Source organism: Colias croceus, chromosome 29 (genome assembly GCF_905220415.1).
Source record: "Colias croceus chromosome 29, ilColCroc2.1".
Taxonomy (NCBI): domain Eukaryota; kingdom Metazoa; phylum Arthropoda; class Insecta; order Lepidoptera; family Pieridae; genus Colias; species Colias croceus.
In genome coordinates, this window is record NC_059565.1 from 2,950,638 (window position 1) to 2,975,538 (window position 24,901).

General features: G+C 31.8%; 1 protein-coding gene across 1 annotated transcript in view; it reads left to right on the top strand.

Moving 5' to 3' along the window:
- Positions 1–24,901, top strand: part of LOC123704408 (lysosome membrane protein 2-like) — a 35,975-nt gene that overhangs the window by 9,953 nt on the left and 1,121 nt on the right. The window contains exons 2-11 of the mRNA XM_045652783.1: positions 937–1,167; positions 5,807–5,920; positions 6,469–6,613; positions 7,923–8,064; positions 11,080–11,280; positions 12,011–12,130; positions 13,685–13,808; positions 14,877–15,020; positions 23,863–23,978; positions 24,676–24,807. Coding sequence (XP_045508739.1) covers positions 937–1,167; positions 5,807–5,920; positions 6,469–6,613; positions 7,923–8,064; positions 11,080–11,280; positions 12,011–12,130; positions 13,685–13,808; positions 14,877–15,020; positions 23,863–23,978; positions 24,676–24,807 — 1,469 coding nt within the window. The remainder of the gene's footprint in view (positions 1–936; positions 1,168–5,806; positions 5,921–6,468; positions 6,614–7,922; positions 8,065–11,079; positions 11,281–12,010; positions 12,131–13,684; positions 13,809–14,876; positions 15,021–23,862; positions 23,979–24,675; positions 24,808–24,901) is intronic.

Sequence of the window (24,901 nt, forward strand, 5' to 3'; positions counted from 1 at the left end):
CAAATTATTATTAACGGATAATTATGTGATTAACTCAATAACAAAGCCTTATAATTGCTCTAAATTCGTGAAATATTGTAATAATTTTTATCAATCAAGACCAACTTTTAAATACCTACAGTTTTATCAAAAATTGATTTGTGAATTCATCAATACAATCCAAGTTTAGGAAATAGAAATCCTTGAAAAAGCTGTATATTACGTTAATATGAGTTTATTATCACTGCAAAGTAATGTTTTTCTTTAAATACACAAGGTTGCGGTTATGTTTGTGTGTCAATGAAATAAAATTACGCCGCATGTTTATCAATTTTTTTTATCTATAACCACAGACTAATAATAATATACTACGTATACAACTATAACTGTATAATAATAAATATTAAATATACCTAATTATAGCGAAGTGGAAATAACTTAGTTCTAATAGGCATAGAGAATGAAACTATAGATTTTAGCGTTATTGGTTTTATAAAAGTTGTTCTTTCTGACATGAAAATTATGACGAATAAAAACCGGCCAAGTGCGAGTTAGAGCCGCGCGCCGAGGGTTCTTATACCTCTTTTTTATATGGTGCAACTGTAAATTAGGTAATACTTATCACAATGTTTCTTTTATCTGTGTTATAAGATGTTGTTTTTACCAAATTCCTAAAGCTCTATGTTCACGGGAAGTACCCTGTAGGATTTTGATTCCCTTGTAAATGTTAAATTTGCGAAAATTTGCTGCAAAAACAGTATCCTTTGATTGCGTTGGCTTATAAGTTTGATTTTTTTATAGTTTCAAGGGACCGTAGACTTGAGTATTTAGTATAAATTTCAGATTGATACCACCACGCGTTCCTGAAAAAAATGTCTTTACGGACGGACAATAAAGTGATTAAGGGTTCCGTTCCAGTAGAAAGTGGAAATTTTTAACAATTTTCTTCTCTTTCAGAAAACAAATCCAACATGGCAGATGACATACCAACTGTCAACTTGGATGACACATCATCAGCCAAGACAGACTCGCCACCAGACAGCAATAGAGACTCGCTAAATAGTCTGTTACATAAGACCAAAGACAAGAATGAGAACTGCATAGACGACTGCGATCTAGGGAAGCAGTGCTCTATGATATGTACGGATAATTCAAATGATTCGAAGGCGCGGAATGCGTTTTGTTGCAGTAAGTTTTTTTTCTTAATTTTGTTATAAGTTGAATATTAACTTCTTAAAAAAAATATTGCTTAAATGGCGATTTTGCTGAAATTTGGGGATCTGATGGATTTATGAAATAAAATTAAAAATTTATTTTTATCCTGATACAATATTAGGAGCCAATCAGCCAACGGATGTGCTAAAGTTGCTATTATTTGTATGAATATGAGATAAGAGCCTTTGATAAGCAACATCAATAAATAATATTTAAAATATTGTCTGCACGCAACAAAATAACTGAGTATGTTTATCTGTAATTGTCTGGTTTAAATTTAACATTTCCACAGCTTTTTAACTTTCGGACTAAATATGCCCCGCGGTTTCACCCACAGTGCTCCGCTCCTGTTAGTCTTAGCGGGATGATTTATAATTTTATAGCCTTCCTCGATAAATGATCTATCTAACATCGAAAGAATTTTTCAAATCGGACCAGTAATTCCTGAGATTAGCGCGTTCAAACAAACAAACTCTTCAGCAAATTTTTTTATACATTATTTTTTATCGTTCAATGACACTATTTAAGCACGTGTTAATATTAGATATAATTATTATTCAAATCTTGTAAGCAATTAATTCATAATTTCAATGGCATCACTGTTCATAAAGAAACAGTAAAACATTTAAATTTTATTGCACTAGCTTTCGTAACTCCATTGAAAATAACGTTTGTTTGTGTTTGCAAGACTTGTGTGGTTGTAAATTCAAATTCGTATTTTATTGTACAGCATGGCTTATTAAGACATTACATTATTAAAGGATACCTTTTTGCAAAAGTAGAAGAGTTTGTTTGTTTGAACGCGCTAATATCAGGAAGTACTGGTCCGATATGAAAAATTTTTTCACTGTTAGATAGCCCATTTTAGAATTTTTTAGTTTCCTTTACATAGACTAATTAAAATAATAACATAACTCTACGGAACTCTTCACGCGTGCTTCCGACTCACACTTCACCGTTATTTTCTTATTAATTAATTTGTTATTCAAATAAGAGACAAGGCTTTGTTTTCTGAAGGACGTCAAATGTTAAAATTTCAAATGTGTGAAATATTAGCCAATTTCCTAATTATAGCATAAATATGTAAATATGTATAAATTATATGATTTATCCGATGATCAAAATATTATACATGACTTTTTTTCTCTCTATAGCACACAATGATTTTTATAAAATAAAAATGAATCGCCAAATGTGTTGCTAAACGTAAAACCCGAGAACGGCTCGACCAATTCAGATAGTTTTTATACGTTTACGTCACAGAATACTTAGGTGTATAATTGCTAATGCTTAAAGCGCAAGGATGGTTCCTAAGGAGAGAACACATGAAAAAGGGGCAAAAGTACAGAACGACCTCTTCTGGGGCAGTTCCTAATAAGGATAGACGAAATTTGACTCATTCATGTTAGTTGAACCGACTTTGATGCATTTTGATAAAATGATAACTCACGGACAGACATTCATTTTGGCCAAATTAAGTAATTACTTATATCATTATTAAAAATGTTTTCTTTCTCTCTATAGCCTTCCTCGATAAATGAACTTTCTAACACCGAAAGAATATTTCAAATCGGACCAGTAGTTCCCGAGATTAGCGCGTTCAAACAAACAAACAAACTCTTCAGCTTTATAATATTATAGTATAAATTAAAGTATTCACGCACTAACAGACATAGTGATTCATTTTAGGTATATTAGCATGAAAGTTGTTATTAATACATGCGCTTAGATTAACATCAGAGTCGAACCAAATATAACAAAATGACGTATTTATGACGTCATGATAGTAAGGCTATCGATTGTATGCACTAACCTAGTTTTTAATTAGGTATGGTAAACACCTGATGGGACATGTCATCTAAATATACTAATGGACTTAGTGACTAACTAATTTATCAACATACCTACCAAAGTACTAGAATTAGAATTTAGAACTACTACCCCAGGGGCCGTATTATGACCTCTTATTTCCAGTCAGATTACGCCGTGAATTGAACTGACTGGCAAATTCTTATTTTGAACGCAATATCCAGCCATCGTTAAGCCATAGTTAATTATGGTATTATAATTATGTAGGGTATTTTCTAGTTAGTTCAATTCATACTATCACAGAACAAATAATTATATTATGTTCTGTGAATACCTACTAGCCTACTACTAACTACTAAACTTGACGATTGACAGATATACATATATTATAGAGGCATACTACTTCTTACATAACTACTTCAACTATTTTTAATCCTTTTTAACAGTAAAATACTACATTATTTTTTAAGTTTGTTTACTGTTATTACTTACTAGTTGTGCCGCGAGGTTTTACCCACGGACGAACTGAGTGTAAAGTCGAGTATTTCGATAGCTCATGTGTTAGATATTCTATTATATAATCTATATACCTGTAAAGTTTCATTAAAAGACGTCCAGTAGTTTTTACATGAAAGAGTAATAAACTTCCATCCATACTTACAATTTTTTTTTGCATTTATAAAATGTGCTTGCTTTCCGCCCGCGTTTTCCAAGAATAAACCCGCATAGTTCCCGTTCCTGTGGGATTTACGGGGTAAAACCTATCCTGCGTTCAGGTCTCAAGCTATCTCTATGTATAACTAGACTATCTCTGTACCAAATTTCATCCAGATCGGTTTGGTAGGTTTTTTTTAAAGCGTCAAACATCCATACGTTCATCCATCCATACTTTTTTGCTTTGATAATATTATTAGTTTGATCTATTACCTCTAAAAACTATCTCTTTATTCGACCTAATTACCTAACATCACGATGCCTATGAACGTGTGACTGTTGTCATAATATCAGTAATAAAACCAATTGTATTGTAATAATGACTGACCATATTTATACATCGATCGTGAGAAAAGAAATATTTAAATACAAGCTATCCTCCCGCGGCTTCGCCCGCGTTTTCAAAGAAACCCCGCATAGTTTCCGTTCCTGTGGGATTTTCGGGATAAAACTTATCCTATGTGTTCATTTCAATGTAATCGGTTCAGTAGTATTTGTGTAAAAGAGTAACAAACTTACATACATACACATACATCCATCCTCACAAACTTTCGCATTTATAATATTAGTAGGTAGGTATACTGGTATAGGTATTTAAATTTAGTGATTGATATTCAAACTTTTTGTTGATTTACCCCGATTTACTATCGGTTTTGTTCATCTTCAATTTTTAGAGACGATCCTATAATAAGACTCTGTAATTGTAATTCTTTGGGAATCGTGGGATAAAAAATATATTATCTACTTTTATATCTACAGAGAAAAACTGAAAAAAAGTTGTTTATAACTTACATACAACTTACAAGCCTAAAAGGTTAATATATATTATATTTATGTTAGAGTTTTCGATAAAAAAGATTTTCGCATTAAATTATAATTATCATACACTTATGTATAAATATTCATAAATACCTGTCAACAATTAAACTAATTTATATCTTCTAAGTATTTGTATATTTTTAATAAAAGGTTTCTTATATACCTAATATATTTTTCATTAAGTTTCTTTGTGAAACGGAAACTATAATTAATATTTGAAAACAAGATAACTCTTATTATAATAACAAGAATGTTTTTCTCACTATTATAATAATAATCTTTTTATCTGTGACTTTATTTTCATGGGAAATGTGACGTATAGATAACATTATCTTTTAAATTATAAGTTAAAATAACGTTACTTGGGCATTGAGATATATTAATTATATTAGATAATATTACTACGTATGGAGAAGACACCACGAACAAAATCTATGCGCCATTTTTTTGAGAATAATAAATAGAATAAGATTTAAAAATTATTATCTAGTTAGGTACCTCCCACATTAACTTAACTGGCAAGAGATGGCGCAGGATAGAGTAAAATGGAGGCTCTTATTGTCGGAGGCCAAGACTCACTTTGGGTCCCTGCGCCACTCCAGTAAGCAGTAAGTAAGTTAGGTACCTAGGTACTTACCGATGAAAGTTATTCCTTTGCACTTTTCCGTATTATTTGTATTATTTGTGCAATATCGTAACTACACACTAAGGCGTATTTGATACGTTTCACTTTAAAACAAATAAAAAATGAGAGTGCAGTTAAGTCATATGGCTTATGTTGAGCGGAACATATGTGATGTAGGCGGTGTCGTCTCCATATGTATATCTCAATGTACTTGGGCCGTATTATGACCTCTTATTTCGAGACGGTTTAGGCCGTGAATTGAACTGACTGGCAAATCTCTTCCCCTATCTTTCAAGTTGGATGAAATTACATACAATGTTCATAATTTAGATACCGTTGGGTTTGTTAGTTTGTTTGATTGTTTGAACGCGCTAATCTCAGGAACTACTAGTTCGATTTGAAAATTTATTTCGGTGTTTGATAGCCCATTTAAAGAATTCTTTCGGTGACCATTTATCGAGGAAGGCTAAAAGAAAGGAAGGCTATTATATCATCACGCTAAGACCAACAGAACTGGAGCCATGCGGGTAAAACCGCGGGGCACAGTTGATAGTTTAGAAATCAAGTCTATTCTTTATGCTATTCTTTATCATGTACTAATAAATGTATTTTTAGCATATTAATATAATTTTCTTTTATTTCCAGGTTCCATGGGCCAATCAGTATGGGGCGTAATTCTAATGATAATGTCAATTAGTGGTTTTATTTATTTTAATCCCACCGACATCATGTTATGGGAAAAACTGAATATGCGACCTGGTAACTATCTTTTTTTTATATTTTTTTATTCTATATAATTTGTGGTCAATGGAAATTTTAATTATTAATATTCGATTCACACTGTGATATGTGTCCTGTTTTTTTTTATTAAATTCACACGTATTTCTACCCACTTCAAAATTGTAGGAGATTTTGAGTTTTGAGTTTGAGTTTGAATTTTCAATTCGACTGTACGTATTTTTTAAGCATCATAGCTGTGGTCTTAGCTCTTAGTATACAATATGTATGTCTACCTACTTCATAGCTGTTCTTAAAAAACGAGCTTCTCATGTGTTTCAAATTAAAAATTATCCAGATTTTAGCAGTTGTAAAATCGACTTGATCATTTTTGTCTTGAGCACAGTATTACAATAATAATATTGTAATACTGTGGTCTTGAGTCTTTTGAGATCTTATTTTAATAAAAATAATGTTAAAAAATTATTTGACTCTTTTCTCTTTCCTGACCGGTTATGTTTTCTTAAAAATTTAACATGATAATCTGTATTTTCTTATACACACTTTTTAATCTGTTTATATTCTGACAGGTCTCCCGCCGTACGAGTGGTGGTCTGATCCACCAGACCAAGTGCGTATGAGGGTGTACGTTTTCAATATAACGAACCATGATCGATTTCTGGCGGGTCTGGATGAAAAAATCAACGTAAAAGAAATAGGACCAATTACGTATTTGTGAGTATTATATTATAAAACTGTTCTGTTAAAATTATTTGTTCTGTTTACATTTTTATGTTTACTGAAAGAAAATATTTCATTTTTTATAAGGTTTTTCGAAATTAAGAAAAAAAAGCTACACACTATTTAATTATACAGAATGACCAATTGTCGGTATGTTAAGCGCGGAGGTCGTCGGTGCTAAGAAGGGACTCTTAGATTTGCATAGGTACACTGATCACGTAAAAAATACTGAAATAACAAAATCACTTCAAAAATGTTTTGCTAATTTATACATATTTTCTTCTCTAGCTTCGCGCAGCAGGCATAATTCGCTAATGTGAGGATTTTGTCTATGAAATCATAATCTTAAACGAAAGCTCACGTGCGGGTGGCAAAGTTGGGCGGGTTGCATAATATGGTTACATAAAGTTTTAAGAATTCATCTATTTGAAAAAAAATGCGTCTGGAATTTTATAAGTATTTTTTACGTACTGAGCGTAATTATGCAAAACTATAACCTCCTTTGAGCTTAGTATACCAACGGTGGGACACCCTGTATAGCTGATTTACGACCGATATTTTATTGCATATTCATCTTTTCAAGGTTGTGTTATACAATATGAGTGCATGCAGTTTGTTGTTGTTTTCTTTATTGTAATTTATTATAATGTAAAATACATTGTTTTCCTCTAACTTATTTTAAAAGATATATTTACATATCTATATGTCTAATATAAATCTAATGGTGTCCCAATTTTAATGCGTATTTGAATATTGCGTAATCATTTTTAATTGCGACATAGGTACTTAACGATACATTTTATGACCATGTTACTGCATTTCCAAATATCTTTATTTAAAACTTTCTTATCAGTGTTCTGATTTAATTAATGGTTTTATTATACGTTATTTAAATTGTGAGTTTTCGAAACAATTTCCAAAAATTTTCTCGTTTCAATAATTAAGTAATCCATCTTACTACTGGTCCGAATTCGAGGAAGGCTATAGGTAAATTAACATCACATTTAAGACCAATAAGACCGGAGCAATGCGTGTAAAACCGCGGGGTGCAGCTAGCTATAATGTAGAGTTGCCTGAAAGATATTGCTTTTGAGCTACATATAAGGCCGCCTTCTCGTATATGTGTGTGTTATTAATTATTATTGTATCATAAAATATAAATAAAAAAATAAATTTATTGCTATATATTAATGTTTTTTGATTCGTGTGTAGGTAGGATTACTGCGCCTGTATTACCTAAATGTTACTAGTACATAAAAATATTATATTATCTGTGCTTAAGTAATTTTTTTTGTTATTTCAGAGAAAAATTATTACATTCCAAAATACGTTTTAACGAAAACGGAACCATGACATACGAAGCGAGGAGGTTTTTGATCTATCTTCCAGACGAAAACACCATCAATATGAACACAACAATTATTGTTCCTAATTTGGCTTTGTTGGTATGTATTTATTTCTATTATTATTGATAATGCGTAATAGGTTAAAATATAGGTACATAGATAATAAGTAATATTATCATAATATTATGTATGATAATAAAATTAATATTTTTAATAAAAATATATGTAATAAACATGACTATTCGACATCTTCCGTGATTTCTAGGCATTTCTTGAAATCTCTGATATCCTCATTTCTCTGCGACATACCTAATATAAATTTATTTTATTCTTCTTAATCTTAATTCTTATAATTTAAACCTCTATTAATCAGTGAAAACGTTGAGTGATGTTAGGTATAGGTATGTGCAGAAATACACAAACAGACATACATAAATTTATGATAAAAACTATTATAGGGAAAATACCTACATTTTAGTGATTTTACTTTTCCCTATTTTTTTGCATGCCGTACGGCCGTGTGTAAGCGAGAGGGAATGATAAGCGCCGCCATTGAAGATTCGTTTCTTTAATGAAGCACGTTATACGCAAAAATTGTACATGAAAAAATTACCACTACCTATATGAAAGAAGTAAATTTGTTTGTAAATGGTTACGTCACGTTACGTGTTTTCATAAACTTAATAAGTACGTCAAGTCTGTTTTTGTAAAAAGAATAATAGTGGGTATTAATTACCTTCTAAATTTCCGCCCTCGGCTTCGCCCTAAGGCTTTTCGCCCTAAGACTTTTCGCCCTAAGACTTTTCGCCCGCGTTTTCAAAGAAAAACCCGCGTAGTTACCGCTGCTGTGGGATTTTCGGGATAAAAAGTTCCTATGTCTTATTATTGGTCTTCAGCTACTTGCTATCGTTATCGGTTCAGTAGTATTTGCGTGACAGAATAATAAACATCCATCCATCCATCCTCATATATTACACACATTTCACACATTTCCTTTCCCATCAGGTTGCCTGGTAGAGATTGCTGCTTAGCAATAAGGCCGCCTCTTGTACAAACTATGCCTTTCTTTTGTATTGTAATGTTATTTTTGTCCTAATTTTTGTTTGTGCAATAAAGTGTTATAAATAAAAATAAATAAATAAATATGTATATTAGTAGGATATTTATATCTCATTCAAACATTTACGGAACTTGAAGTTTAACAATTATTAGGTATATACTTATAATAAATTAAAATATTTTATCACTTTCCCATAAAAATAATACTAGTTACAACTTTCAAGTTCACGTCCTTTCACAACACAACCTCATGAATATTGAATTCTATGCAAGAATTATTTTAATAATCTGTCAAAATTACGATGTCAAGGTGAAAGATTGTGTTTTTACGTAATTTTTAAACATTTTTAGGGTTCCGTATACAAGGGCAAAACGGGACCCTTTAGTGACCTTTTACTATCTGTTTGTCTGTCTGTCTGTACGTCTGTATCACATCAAGCTTAGATAATAAATTGAAATTTTTAGAAATGATATATTGTATTTTTGTTATAAAAAAACGGTTAAGCAACGGTTAGTACGGTCATAAATTGGATGGGTGACCGATTTGTTGCAGTTACGCTTTAGCTTATATCTACGGAACCCTGAGTAACATGCGTCCGACTCGCACTTGGCATATTTTTATATTATTGTTACTTAGCTAAATTACTGCAGTAAGAAATAAGAATTATAATAATTTGTGGATCCTTATTTATTTAACGGAAACCTTAACCTTCCTAATGTGTTGTGATTTGGTAATTGCTTACGAGTATTAAATGTGTTTATTATTATTTATTTATTATTACTTATTATTATAAAGCTGAAGAGTTTGTTTGTTTGTTTGTTTGTTTGTTTGTTTGTTTGTTTATTTGTTTGTTTGAACGCGGTAATCTCGGGAACTATGGGTACGATTTGAAAAATTTTTTCGCTGTTATATAGCCCATTTATCGAGGAAGGTTATAGGCTATGTGTCATAACGCTACGACCAACTGGGGTGGAGCCACGGGGGTGAAACCGCGCGGAGCAGCTAGTAAATTTATAGACCGCAGTGCTTTGACCATTCACTTGTCATAGATTAAACAGTAATTTTATAATAATTAATACCTACTATAAACTTGAACATATTCAACTAGCTAAATCAGACATTTCATGAATAGTCTAGGGCCTGTAGATGTATATGTATGTATGTATTTATTATAAATTATAATGTTGTTCAGCAATTAACTACCTAAATAAGTAGTTGTTGTGTGTTTGTCTGAATTAGGGCACAGAATAGTTAATAGAACTTATGGGTCTACTTCAATATAAATATTGTCTTAAAAATTAATCTTATGCGGTTGTCTGAAATTCAACATTATAATTTTTATACCTATTAATTTACCTAATAGATTATTACGTATTTTATTTTTTTCTTTATGGTAACATGACTGATTGTGTCTTTGTTTTTAATGATGACTATTATTAATCTAGTTGTAAAGTTTCCTATATTATATATGTTTATTTTGTAAACAAAAATACTTATCTGTGTTTATTACGTCTAGCCGTGTTATCATAATCATAATATCAATAAAATGCAATAGTATCTATTAGTTATAACGTATTCTTGTGTATTGTATCGTAGTTTTTTCAATGTGCCTAAATTCTCATATCTCTGAGTAGATGGGTTTTACAATATCGGATCTAAGGCATGTCCAAGAATTAAAAGAGGTTATAACCCATATGTTGTAACTGCAAAGTTTCATCCAAATCCGTCCAGTAGTTTTTTCTTCGTAAAAGAGTAAAAAACATGGAATCAACACAAAAAGAGAAAATATATCTTTCTCTTTCGAAATTTTAAATTCTGACTTGAACTCTACTTTTGTTTTACTATGTATAGAGTAGAATGTAATATGTAATGTTTTTGAAGTGAAACTTCTTTAGGCGCGTTGAGAGTAAAATTTCAAGGTTAGGGCAATACCGTCACGACATGGAGTAAGGTGACGATTTTGGTATCTCTGAATCTTGCCAAAGAAGTTTCACTTCTGACGCGTTTGATCGGCACAAATGCTTTTTTTTATTTAATTATTTATTTATTTTCAGGGTATAGCATCCCGCCTCCACGACGCAAACTATTTCGTGCGTACGGGTTTCAACATATTAGTAAATTCACATAATTCACAGTGGTTCGTCAAAAGAAGTGTATATCAGTACTTATGGGACTATAGAGAAGGTATTTTGGAGACTACGAAGAATATAGCGCCTCAAATGGTGCCTACTACTAATATGGGCATGTTGCATAGTGTGAGTTTTTTGTAGATTTTTTTATTCAAATTCGCATTTTTTGTTTTTGTAAAAGCTTTAACTCAAACACAAACCGAATAACTATTTATTGTTTGTTGATATTAACTTGATTCCAATAAAAAAATTATGTGCAAACAAGTGATAACTGCGTTAAAAACAACCGACTTCAAACTTGCACTTGCAAAATTTACAAATACCTACAGACAAAAATGCTCATAAAATAAAAACTACTGGGCCTATCCCAATAAAATTTTTATGGGACCAATTCGACACCATCCCGCATCGAACAAAAAAAGAATCACGTAAATCGGTTCAGAAACCTCGGAGTAATCGGTGTACATACATAAAAAAAACATACCGGCCGAATTGATAACCTCCTCCTTTTTTTGAAGTCGGTTAAAAATGTATCAAAATAATTGTTCCTTAAAATCTTTTCTTAACTATCTAATATTCGATTGCAATCTAATTTTGGAATCGATTAATTGAGAAGTTATATATTATATAACAATATATTCATTAATTTTTATTGAATGGAAGTCAAATAATAAACATTAATTGGTATTGAAATTGGAATCAGAATGTGGTTATTGTTTTCCTGCCTCATTTTATCAGATATAATTTTATCAACCAACTTCAAAAAAGGAGAATGTTCTCAATTATGCTGGTATTTTTTTTTTAATTATTATAAGTTTACCAATTTACGTTATTAATAATTATTTTATTTCAACAGATATACAAAGACTTCGTGGATAACGTGACAGTTAAAATAGGCCCTGAATGGGGACACGAAAACTTCTTTAAAATAGATAAATATGGAGGAAGGGAACAGTTGAAAGGCTACGATTTAGAGGTATGTTGTTCTTGAATTATAATAAACTCTTTCGGACCATATAATTTTATAAAGAATCGATTTTTTTTCTATTATTTATAAATTTATATTTATAAAGCATTTGAATGCCATAGAACCAAAAATATAAATTCTTTCGGACCATGTTCAGTAATTGTGTATAATAATTGTGAACAATCATGAATAACACATGTCACATTTTAAATATATCGCCATCCTTAATCTAATATCTAATCCATACTAATATTATAAATGCGAAAGTAACTCTGTCTGTCTGTCTGTTACTCAATCACGCCTAAACTACTGAACCAATTTGCATGAAATTTGGTATGGAGATATTTTGATACCCGAGAAAGGACATAGGTTACCTTTTATTGCGAAATATGTACCACGGGCGAAGCCGGGGCGGACCACTAGTCTAATATATATTATAAAGGCGAAAGTTTGTATGGATGTATGGATGTTTGTTACTCTTTCACGTAAAAACTACTGAACCGATTACAATGAAATTTAGCACACATATAGAGGGCAACTTGGATTAACACATAGGATAGTTTTTATCCCGGATCCCACGGGAACGGGAACTATGCGGGTTTTCCTTTGCAAACGCGGGCGAAGCCGCGGGCGGAAATCTATAGTCCTTGATAAGTGTGCAATGTTAAGATGAAATCTGTCCGTGTATACAGGGTGTAATCGTAGTGTGCACAGGCACTTGAAACACTCCGATACATTTAGTATGAAACTAGCTTCCGCCCGCGACTCCGTCCGCGCGGAAAAATTAAGAAAAATTAAGATTTATTTTTTTTCTACGTATTTTTCCGGGATAAAAAGTATCCTATTTTATGCCCAGGATAATAAGGTATATAATTATACCAAGTTTCATCGAAATCGAACCGTTAGTTTTCACGTGATGCCTGAACATACAGACAGACAGACAGACAGACAAACATTTTTTTAATCATTAATTAATAATTTTATTTTGGGCTTGGTATCGATCCAGTAACACCCCCTGCTATTTATTTTTTTGCTATTTATTCGATGTACAGAATTGACCCTTCTACAGATTTATTATATGTATAGATATTAAAATACCATGTACATTTAATATGAAAGGTTTTATTTTTTTGTGTTCTTTTTTGGTATTTTAAGAGACGATTGTGAGTAGTTTTTATAGGTACTACTTACGTCAATTTTCTACTGTTGATGCGAAACTTTAGGCGCGTTCATTGTGAAAATTTCAAGGTATCATGGCAATACCGTCACGTCATGGAGTAAGGCGATGATTTTGGTATCTTTGAATCTTGAAGAAATTTCACTTTGGACACGTTTGTTTACTGCCAATTTTTTATTTATTTACTAGCTGTGCTCCGCGGTTTTACCCGCAGTGCTCCGCTCCTGTTGGTCTTAGCGAGATGAAATAGCCTTCCTCGATGAATAGGCTATCGAACACCGAAATATATTTTTTCAAATCGGGCCAGTAGTTCCCGAGATTAGCGCGTTCAAACAAACAAACAAACTCTTCAGCTTTATAATATTAGTATTTTATATATTTTGTAGACTTGTAATGAACGCCTGACCGGATCAACAGAGGGCGTCCTTTATCACCAACATTTGAAAAAAGATGATGTTCTATATTATTTGAGAAAAACCATTTGTCGAACTATGCCTTTGTATTTTGATCGTAAGTATTGTTAAATATGGGATTATATAAAGTACCTGCCTACTAAAGTTATATTATATGGACAAAATAATTATATTCAATTTTTAATTAAATAAATCACATAAAAAAAAGTTTCAATATTAACTATAATAATTAAATTATTTTTTATTTTTCAAATATATGAATGCGAATAGCGTAGTTTTTAGTCGAGAATACGGGACATTTTATTTTCATCATGGAGTTCACATAATAAGGGATATAAAGTAAATAATACTAAAAGAATATCTGTCTTACTAAATAAAACTTTAGACAGGGTTTAACTCTAATAAAAAAATAAAATGGGGGGTTGCGCAGTTTTACTTTTAGTCCCGTTGTTATGCGCGGGTTCTCTTTAATCTGGTTTTGTCGTATTTCACATAGACAACTATTAAAGTGACAGATCCCTGATTTTAAGTTAGACTGTGTTTAAAATTTTAAATTGTTTTGTGATTAAAATTAAAATTTTTGTGTTTAAAATTTGTAAGAAAAGTTTATTTTAGTTCATCAGAAAAATAACAAATGGACAAAATTTTCAAATTAAAATTAATTTATATTCACTATAGAGATTTTATCCTGATATAATTTTAATATTAACTTACCTTATACATTATATTAAAACCACGAATAAGCAGTAAAAATATAACAACATACCTACCCATAAAATCAAACGAATTTTTTTACAGAAAACTTTCTTTTGTTGAAATAATAATTTTTGGACATCGGTCAATTAGTTTTTAATTAAAAGTTTTTCTTTCTATTATGTGTTGCTACCAAGAAGCTTATATCTAATACACTGGAGATTGCACTATGAACATTAACTTGTCACAAGAAAATATGACCTTGAATGACGCCTGTATATTTTTTATCCCTTTCACACCTAACTTGGCAAGTTGGTGTGAAAGGGATAAAAAACACAGGCGTCATTCAAGGTCATATTTTCTTGTGACAAGTTAATGTTCATAGTGCAATCTCCAGTGTATTAGTTATAAGCTGCTTGGTTGCTATATAGATTTTCAAAATTATTTTAACAAGTATTATTTTTACTTACAGAGGAAATAACAATAGACGATGTACCAGCATATCGATATAATTTATCTGAAAAAGCATTCGATCGCATCAAAAACGATACGGACTGTTATGATATGGAGCCTTCGCTACCAGACGGACTGAGTGACACTTCTAAATGTTATGATGGTAAATATATTTTATTTAATTCTTCAACCGGTTTCTTAATTCGATTTCTTTTTCTAGATTTGTTTCCTCAGAACTTTCGATAGGATGAACCGATCTTGATGTTTTTTTATATTCGAAAACTGACGTGAGGCACTCACGTCTCTCATATAGATTTGTTTAATCTATACTTTGTTTGTTTGTTTGAAGACGCTAATCTTTGGAACTACTGGTCCGATTTGAAAAATTCTTTCAGTGTTAGATAGCCATCGAGGAAGGTTATAAAGGTTATAATATGTATATCATCACGCTAAGACCAACAGGAGTGGAGCAATGCGGGTGAAATCGCGAAGCGTAACTAGTTTCTGATAATTTGAAGGCGCTTTATTTTTTTTATAATGAATGAATGATATATTATAAGCCTTCCTCGATAAATCTAACACCGAAATAATTTTTCAAATCGGACCAGTAGTTCCTGAGATTAGTGCGTTCAAACAAAAAAACTCTACAGCTTTATAATATTATGTATAGATATTTTAATTGAATGCCACAAAACACTAAATATCAAAAAATAGAGTTATCGACGTTTAAAAATGTTGTTGATGACGATGAATGATGATGATGATGATGATAAATAATAATTAATAAAAAATAGTGCTTTATATTTAATAATATTTATGCTACTCTTAATGTTAATGATAGTAATAAGTATAATAATAATGATGATTTAAAAATTAAAGACTTTTTAACGGATTTTAAACGCGATTTATTCATAAAATATCACTATACATAGCTAAGCTACATAGTATAAAATAATAATACCGCGGGCGGTAAACTAGTAATTTATTTATTTATTTATTTATTTAAATATGTATATACACACCACAGCTGACAATTTTGACTTATCATACACAAATTTAATCACAATCATTGTATAATTTGACGTTTTCGCGGGATTCACTTAAACACTCAACACTTTAAATTACTTTATTTTTACTTTAACACAATATTACACAATATTACACAATATTACACAAGTTACACAAGTTACACAAGTTACACAAGATACACAAGATACACAAGGCAGATAATTGACATGAAATTTCTTATACGTATTCAACAAAACAATTCGCTAGTGCGATGCAAAAGTAAAGTGTCGCCATCTATTGGTAACTTATGAAACTAATTGTCGTAACTTGACATATTGTAACATAATTAGACATTCCGCCCACCAAGGACTAGTCCGGAACAAAAAACAACTAAAATATACCTCTAAACAAAACAAAAAATAACTAAACAAAACGTTACCGCCCACCGTGATACATCAACGTAGTGGCGTTAAACTCATACACAAACAAATACATATTAGCACACTTCAATCAACTGACCTTCCTTAAATTAAACAACTTTATAAGATAATCTTCTATTAACTAATCCTTTTATTTAGGCAAAATACTAATTTTACTTAACGGTCGTTTTAAATATCCATTCTTACACTTAATTGTTACAACACGAGTTATATTATCTGATCCAATATGTTTGTTTACAATTTTTCCTAAAATCCATTTAGAAGGTGGAACGTTATCATCTCTAATTATACAAATATCATTAATATTAGGTTCGTCTAATTTCGAATTCCATTTATACCTCTGATTTAAAGTAACCAAATATTCTTTAGACCATCTACGCCAAAAATTATTAACCATTTTTTGAATAACATTCCATCTTTCTAATTTATTTACATTACAATCATCATAATTACGATCACTTATATTTATAACCTATTAAAAAATGACCTGGGGTCAGTGGGAGAGGGTCATCTGCTTCACTACTAATAACAGAAATTGGCCTAGAATTAAGACATGCTTCGATCTGTGATAGTACTGTAGCTAATTCCTCATACGTTAAAATACTGTCACCTATGACCCGTTTCAAATGGTTCTTAGCACAACGCACTCCGGCCTCCCATATCCCTCCAAAATTAGGTGATTGCGGCGGTATAAAATGCCACGTCGTAAATTCCAATGTAAGAAGTTCCGCAATTTCATCAGGTAAACTGGATTTAGCAGAGTCAAACATTTCTCGTAAATGTTTGTCCGCACCAACAAAGTTTGTGCCATTATCACTGAACAAATCCTGGCAACTTCCACGTCTAGACGTGAAGCGTCTAAAAGCGGCGATAAATCCCTTAGCGGTTAAATCTGTTACAGCCTCAATGTGTATAGCCCTTGTGACCATACAGACGAAAAGACAAATGTAGCCTTTATAAGACTTTGCCCCTTGACCTGGAGAAAACTTAATATTGACTGGGCCTGCATAATCAACACCGGTTGCCGTAAATGGCTTGCAAGGCTTCAGTCTAGTATCTGGAAGCTGTCCCATTAACTGCACTCTCGATGCTTTCGAATATCGTAAGCACGTGAGGCACTTCCTATAATGTTGTTTTACTAGATCCCTACAGCGTACTATCCAATATTTTGTCCGAATGTAATTTATCATGATTTGCGGTCCACCGTGCAAAGTTTTTTTCGTGAGCATCCGATATTAACAACTGGGTAAGATGAGACTTAGCTGGCATAATTATCGGGTGCTTCGTGTTATGGTTTGCGTGAGCCTTATCAATCCGACCACCGACTCTTAATATTCCATTTCGATCTAAAATGGGACAAAGAGTACGAAGGGGACTTCTCTTCGGTATATCCTTTTTATTCTCTAAAACCTTGATCTCTTCTTCAAACGTAATCCCTTGAACCTGTTTAATACATTTTTCTAATGTTTCATTCATTTCATTTACTGTTACAAACTTCGGCAAAATTTTCCTTTCTTCCTTCTTCAGTAATATTCTTCGACAATAAGAAATAACCTTTAGCATTTTAGTCAAATTAGAAAATTTTAACCATTCAAAATCTTCACATTTATCTTGTTTTACTATTAATGATACTTGTCTTCTTTCTTCATCTGTATCTACTATCTCTGGATTTTTCATTTCAATATTTCTGTTCTTCAACCATTCCGGTCCGTACCACCATAGTGAATGTGAAAGTAATTCTGTTGGAGTCAAACCTCTAGATGCACAATCAGAAGGATTGGCTTCGGTTGAAACATGACCCCATTGATCATAATCCATAATAGTTAAAATCTCTGATACCCGATTGCTTACGAATGTTGTCCATTTGCTTGCACCGCCCTTCAGCCATGCTAAAACGATTGTAGAATCAGTCCATCCGTAAATGTTATCTTTGCATACCTTCATCACTTGAGATACTTCGTTCACAAGTTTCGCAGCAAGCTCAGCCCCACATAACTCTAAACGAGGTATAGAAACTTCCTTCTCTATAGGTGCTACCTTTGTTTTAGCTGATACTAACCTGACATGTATAGATTCATCGTGATTGATGACTCTCATAAAAACTGCAGCAGCATAAGCAGATCTTGATGCGTCTGAGAAGACATGTAGTTCAACATGACTTTGACTAGTGCAACAAATCCACCTTGGTATTTCTACTCGTTGAATTTCCTTGCATTGCTGTCGTATGTTAAGCCACATTTCGTTCAAATCTTCAGGTAATGCATCATCCCAATCTAAATGCGCCTTCCATATTTTTTGAATAAATAATTTAGCAACAATGATTACTGGTGCAATCCAACCCATTGGATCAAACATTTGAGCAATATTAGATAAAACTTGTCTTTTCGTGATAGGAAATTTTATCTCCGGTAAATTGATTGAATAAACAAATCTATCTGAACTACGATTCCATGAAATTCCTAAAACTTTTACCATATTATCAACCTTAATTAGCATAGATTCTTCTTTTTCTTTATTATCTTCTCCAATATACTTTAATAATTCCTTACAATTAGAGCTCCATTTTTGAAGTGTAAATCCTCCAGATTTCATTAATTTATTCATTTCATTGTAAATAATTTTAGCTTCTTGTAATGTATCACAACCTGTCATTAGATCATCAATATAATAATCATTTTTAGTAATTTCTGATGCTACTGGAAATTTAAGTTTCTTATCTTCTGCCAAACGTTGTAAAGTTTTAACAGCAAGATATGGTGCACACGCGGTTCCAAATGTTAGAGTGAGCAATTTAAAATGTTTAATTGGTTGATCCGGTAAAGTTCTCCATAAAATTCTCTGAAAATTTGTCTGTCTTGGATTAATAAGTACTTGACGGTACATTTTGACAAGATCAGCCACTATACAAATGGGATGGGTTCTCCACCTCATTAATATATGTCTGAGATCTTGTTGGATTTTTGGTCCAATCATAAGATCATCATTTAATGACACATTATATTTTGTTCCCTTACTAGAAGCATTAAAAACTACACGAACCTTTGTCGTATCTTTATCCTCCCGTACAACAGCATGATGCGGAAGATAGACAGCCGTTGGATTATCTAAATCGTCTTCTTCGACTAAAGACATATGATTAAGAACTAAGTACTCTTCTACTACTCGTCTATATTCCTCATATAATTTAGGATTATTCTTAAGCCTTCTTTCTAAAGCGACTAATCTATTCTTAGCTATATCTATAGATTCTCCATACTGGCACTCAGGATCCTTATTTTTAAATGGCAATGTAACAACATACCTTCCATCTCGATTTCGTACAGTTGATTTTTCATACAGCTCTTCACACAATTGTTCCTCTCTTGTAAATTTCTTAACAATCATATCTGGCTCAGCTTCTAGTTCCCAAAAACGCTTCAAAAAATCATCGTCAGTTCTAACCTGTAAATGAAAACTTTTAGCCTTGTATTTATCTGAAAGTGAATCAGATACCTTACCCGATAAAACCCAACCAAAGGCCGTATTCTGCGCTATTAAATTTCCCTTGGGTTGTTTCATCATACCTGTTAATAAAATCTCAGCATAAACTTCTGCCCCTAATAAAACATCAATCTTACCTGGTGTTGCATAACCTGGGTCCGCTAATTCTACATTCTCGAGTTCGAGACAATTCGGAGCATCTAATTTCACACATGGAAGCATAGACGTAAGTGAAGTTAATACATAAGCCTTAACATTAATAGAAAATTCTGAGTTATGACGCGATTTTAAACATAATGTTACTACATGTTTAATATGCATTTGACCATCTCCCAGACCTGATACCAAACCATTAACATATGTACGTTTAAGACCGAGTAACTGAACAGTTGCTTCAGTTACAAATGACGCTTGCGAGCCTTGATCTAACAATGCTCGTACCATAAATAAGTTACCATTATTTGACTGAGCCTTAAGTAGTGTCGTAGGTAGCAGAACATGATAGCTTTTATGCTCTCTTTTGGCAAAATTTGCCACAATCTCTGATTCTACTAGCGTAGACGAAGTTTTATTCTCAATCCCATCATTTTCTTCTTGTGTCCTTTGAGTGTTTTCAATGAATCCTCTCTTCTCTAAATGCAACATAGTATTATGTCTACGTCCGCATTTCTTGCAACAAATTGATTGTCGACATTTACTTACAATATGTGTAGGTTGCAAACAATTAAAGCATAACCCCTTATTCTGTACGTGATTCCTTCGTTCTTCTACTGATTGCTTCTTAAACTGTGTGCATGCATTTATATAATGATTTTCACCACAAACTGAACATATATTATCGGTCTTCTTATTCTGTAGGATAGCTCCGTGAAAAGTACTTTTAACCAATTGCTTCTTTTGTGACGTCTCATGTCTTATAGGTTGTTTTCCCGAATCTATCATCTCCAAACTACGAAATCTCGCTTCCAAAAAATCCACCAACTGAGACCAAGTTGGCAATTCATCGGCACATGACGTGCTTATCTGATTCTCCCATAGTTTATGCGATATGCAAGTTGCTGTTGGTATTCCCATATTATTTAGCGCTTGTAATACTGATGTAGTTGTATCCAGAAGTTGCTTAATCGCTTGTGCAGATTCACTATTAATTTGTTTTTGTCCAAATAACTTTTTTAGAACAGCATTTAAATTATATCTTTTATTATTGTATCGTTTTGTTAATTGGTTCCAAGCCTCTTGGTAGTTTTTATCAACAGTAGGAAAATTTCGTAACAAATTCTCTGGTTCTCCCGAGATACTACTCTTTAAATAATGCATTTTTTGCACGGGTGATAATTTTTCATTATTGTGTATAAGCGACAAAAACATATCGTAGAATGTTTGCCACTCCTCATATTTTCCTGAAAATGTTGGTAAATGAATTCTCGGTAGCTTTACGTCGTCACTAGTCATCGTATTCGATGTTGGTATCGGGTTATTGAACACTTCTTCAAGCTTCTCTTTTAGTTCCGTCACATGGTCTATGTATATCTCCTCAAACTTATTATAGTCGTCTTCTATAAAATATGGTAAAGATTCTAGTTGTTCCGATGTTACTATTTGTATTAGCTCTGTATGGTTTCGTTTGAATTCTAAATAAAAATCTTCCAAATTTTTTATTCTAGTTTCCAAATACTGCTTAGTGATTCTACCTTTCGGACTCTTCTTAAAGTTTATTTGTGCCTTTTCTAATCTTGACAACAAATCCGCTTGATTTTTAATTACTTTTGAAGCCATTTTTAATTAAATATTAAATTTTTCTTCTAAAATTTTCAAAGTTTCAATAATCTTCCAAGTCTATAGAATAATCCAGAAATTTCTTCAAAGTCCATATAAAAAATTCTCAGATTTTTCCAAGTCCTTACAATAAAATCTCAAATATTTTCTAAGTCCATATAATAAACTATCAGATTTTTCCAAGTCCTTAGAATAAAATCTCCAATATTTTCTAAGTCCATATAATAAACTATCAGATTTTTCCAAGTCCTTAGAATAAAATCTCCAATATTTTCTAAGTCCATATAATAAATTATGAAATTTTTACTAGTCCTTAGAATAAAATATCTTCAAATATTTTCTAAGTCCATATAATAAAATATGAAATTTTTACAAGTTCTACTTATCGGAAATTTTTCTAAGTCTTTCAAAGTCCAAAGTCCATCTTAGGTTTCGGCACCATGTATAATTTGACGTTTTCGCGGGATTCACTTAAACACTCAACACTTTAAATTACTTTATTTTTACTTTAACACAATATTACACAATATTACACAATATTACACAATATTACACAATATTACACAAGTTACACAAGTTACACAAGTTACACAAGATACACAAGGCAGATAATTGACATGAAAGGAGAATGGCGAAACTGGGCCTAACTGTTACAGAAATCATAAAATATTTAAAATTCATTATATTATTTTTAGTAATTCTTGGTAAAATATTTACTCCTGATTCTATGGGAAAACAAATCTTTGAAAAAAAAGATAATGTGTTCACTACCGGCATTGTTATTTAGATTTCTATGACTACCGGTCTTATCAAGCAGAGATTGTCAGTGTTGTCAGGAGTAAAAAAGTCTGTGAAAAAAGTCGAATATATCGATTAATACGAATGAATGTCTATATTTTATTTTTAATTTTATTGAATTCAAATGCTTTATAAATCAGAAGCAAAACTTAACTTATTTTTAACACATATCTTAATTTATTTAGATCATTCTATAAAATATAAACATGTTTTACTTAATCAATAATAATTATAACATTTTTATTTAGGTAGCTGGCCATTAATAAAATGTCAAATTATTAATCATAATTGTGTCAGGTATGAGTGATTTGTTTATGTTTGTTGTTTGACATTTGAGTGAAGTTTTAGGCCCTTCTCCCATTACGATACGCATAGGCGATTCAAGTATCCTGCAAGTCTCGGAGACTAGTCGCCGCGGAGTATCTCACATACATTTTTATGTAGGCTCGCACACTACGCTACTGGTATCCTACACGTCCGCGACTAGTATAGCACTACTCACCGTGTCGGTCGCTTTTGCATCGCGGCTCGACTCTCGCGCGTATCTTTTCGTTAGAAAGATAAAAATATCTAATCATCATGTTGTAGTTCTCGTTCGGCTACAAAAACTCTACAATTTATGTTTCTTTCAATATATGGATGAATCCAGTACTTCTTACTCTTACGTTGGCGTCTTCTATTTCTATAAAAAAGAAAAACTGCAAGAGATTCTTCGTCACTGGAATTGCTGATTGCTCGACATAACGACGTAACTGTTGTTGCAATAAATAAATGAATTATTATTATTATAACGTCGGTCCACAAAAACGAGGCACAATAATGATGAATTTAGTCGCATAATATGCGAGCATCGGGTAGCCAGCAAATATCTAAGTAGTATTCTACGCGAGTATCGTATTCTAGAAGTATCGTACCTAATGGCAGAAGGGCCTTAGTAACGTTATATTCAAAATTGATCTTAATCAATATCCCAATATCTCTGCTATCCCATAGAAAAGATCTATAATTATTATATTCATAGAGTCTGTATATTTTTATCTATTTAATCACCCATAAATCATCAGTGTAACGATCAGGCCCAGAGTCCTATGGGAGTTTGCCATTCTCCTTTCTTATACGTATTCAACAAAACAATTCGCTAGTGCGATGCAAAAGTAAAGTGTCGCCATCTATTGGTAACTTATGAAACTAATTGTCGTAACTTGACATATTGTAACATAATTAGACAATCATGTTGCGGTAAAATGCCAGCCTAATTGTATGTACACAGCACAATAATTGAGGTTAAAATTTTTTATTAAAAATTACATTATTTAGCACAATTCACAGATCAAGTAAAATATTTTTTTAAATACATAAAATTACATAAAATACAGTTAAATCAATAAATAAATAACTACATCACATAAAATTACATAAAATAAAATTCAGTAATGAATAAATCGCGTTTAAATGTATAATACTCGCGTAAAATCAAACAATAGAAAATAATAATGTTTTCAGGTTTACCGTTAGTAGCGTCATATCCACATTTCTACACGAGCACTAAACCAGAAGAGTATGTGACCGGCTTGGAGCCAAGTAGAGAGAAACACAATTCATTTGTTGTTGTTGAACCGGTATGTATCTATAGTCTATACATATAATAAATCTGTAGAAGGGTCAATTCTGTACATTGAAAATATTGAAAAAATAAATAGCATTACTGGATCGATACCAAACCCAAATATGTGATTAAAAAAAATTTGTTTGTGTTTATGTGATCACGTGAAAACTAACGTTCGATTTCGATGAACACTTGGTATAATTATTCCTTATAATCCTGGGCATAAATTAGGATACTTTTTATCCCAAAAAAATACGTAGAAAAAATTCTAAATTTTTCCGCGCGGACGGAGTCGCGGGCGGAAGCTAGTTTAAGAATAAATCTATTGTTATATTTAAAAGGAAAATAGTGTTAGTTACACCCTATTGTAAAACCCGTTTGTTATACTAGACCACTTAGATTACGGTTATATGAATTGGGGAACTCACTAAAAATATTGCGCAAACATCTAGTAATACTAAAGATACAAATAAAATTTGATTTGTATGTCCATCTTTCACACCTGAACAAGTAAACCGATTTTGATTAAATTTGAAAAGATATAGACTACTTACCTACTTTATCCTTTTAGGACAGGCTTACTTTATGTTCTTTAAGAAAGGTTTATAAAAGGTTTATGAATACCATTATTAGATTTTAGAAATTAGAATAGAGGTCAAGAAATTAAAATTAAAAATTCTTTAATAATTTTATTATACTAACCCTTTCAGTTAAGTGGTACACCGTTCAGGGCTGTCGCTCGAATGCAGTGTAACATGAAAGTGTCAAATTTATCCGACTTCAATATAAAACCGTATGATCGCTTCTCAAACCTTGTAATACCCGTTGGATGGATTGAATATGTAAGTAGAAAATCTTAATATATATAAATCTCGTGTCACAATGTTTGTCCTCAATGGACTCCTAAACCACTTAACCGATTATAATAAAATTCGC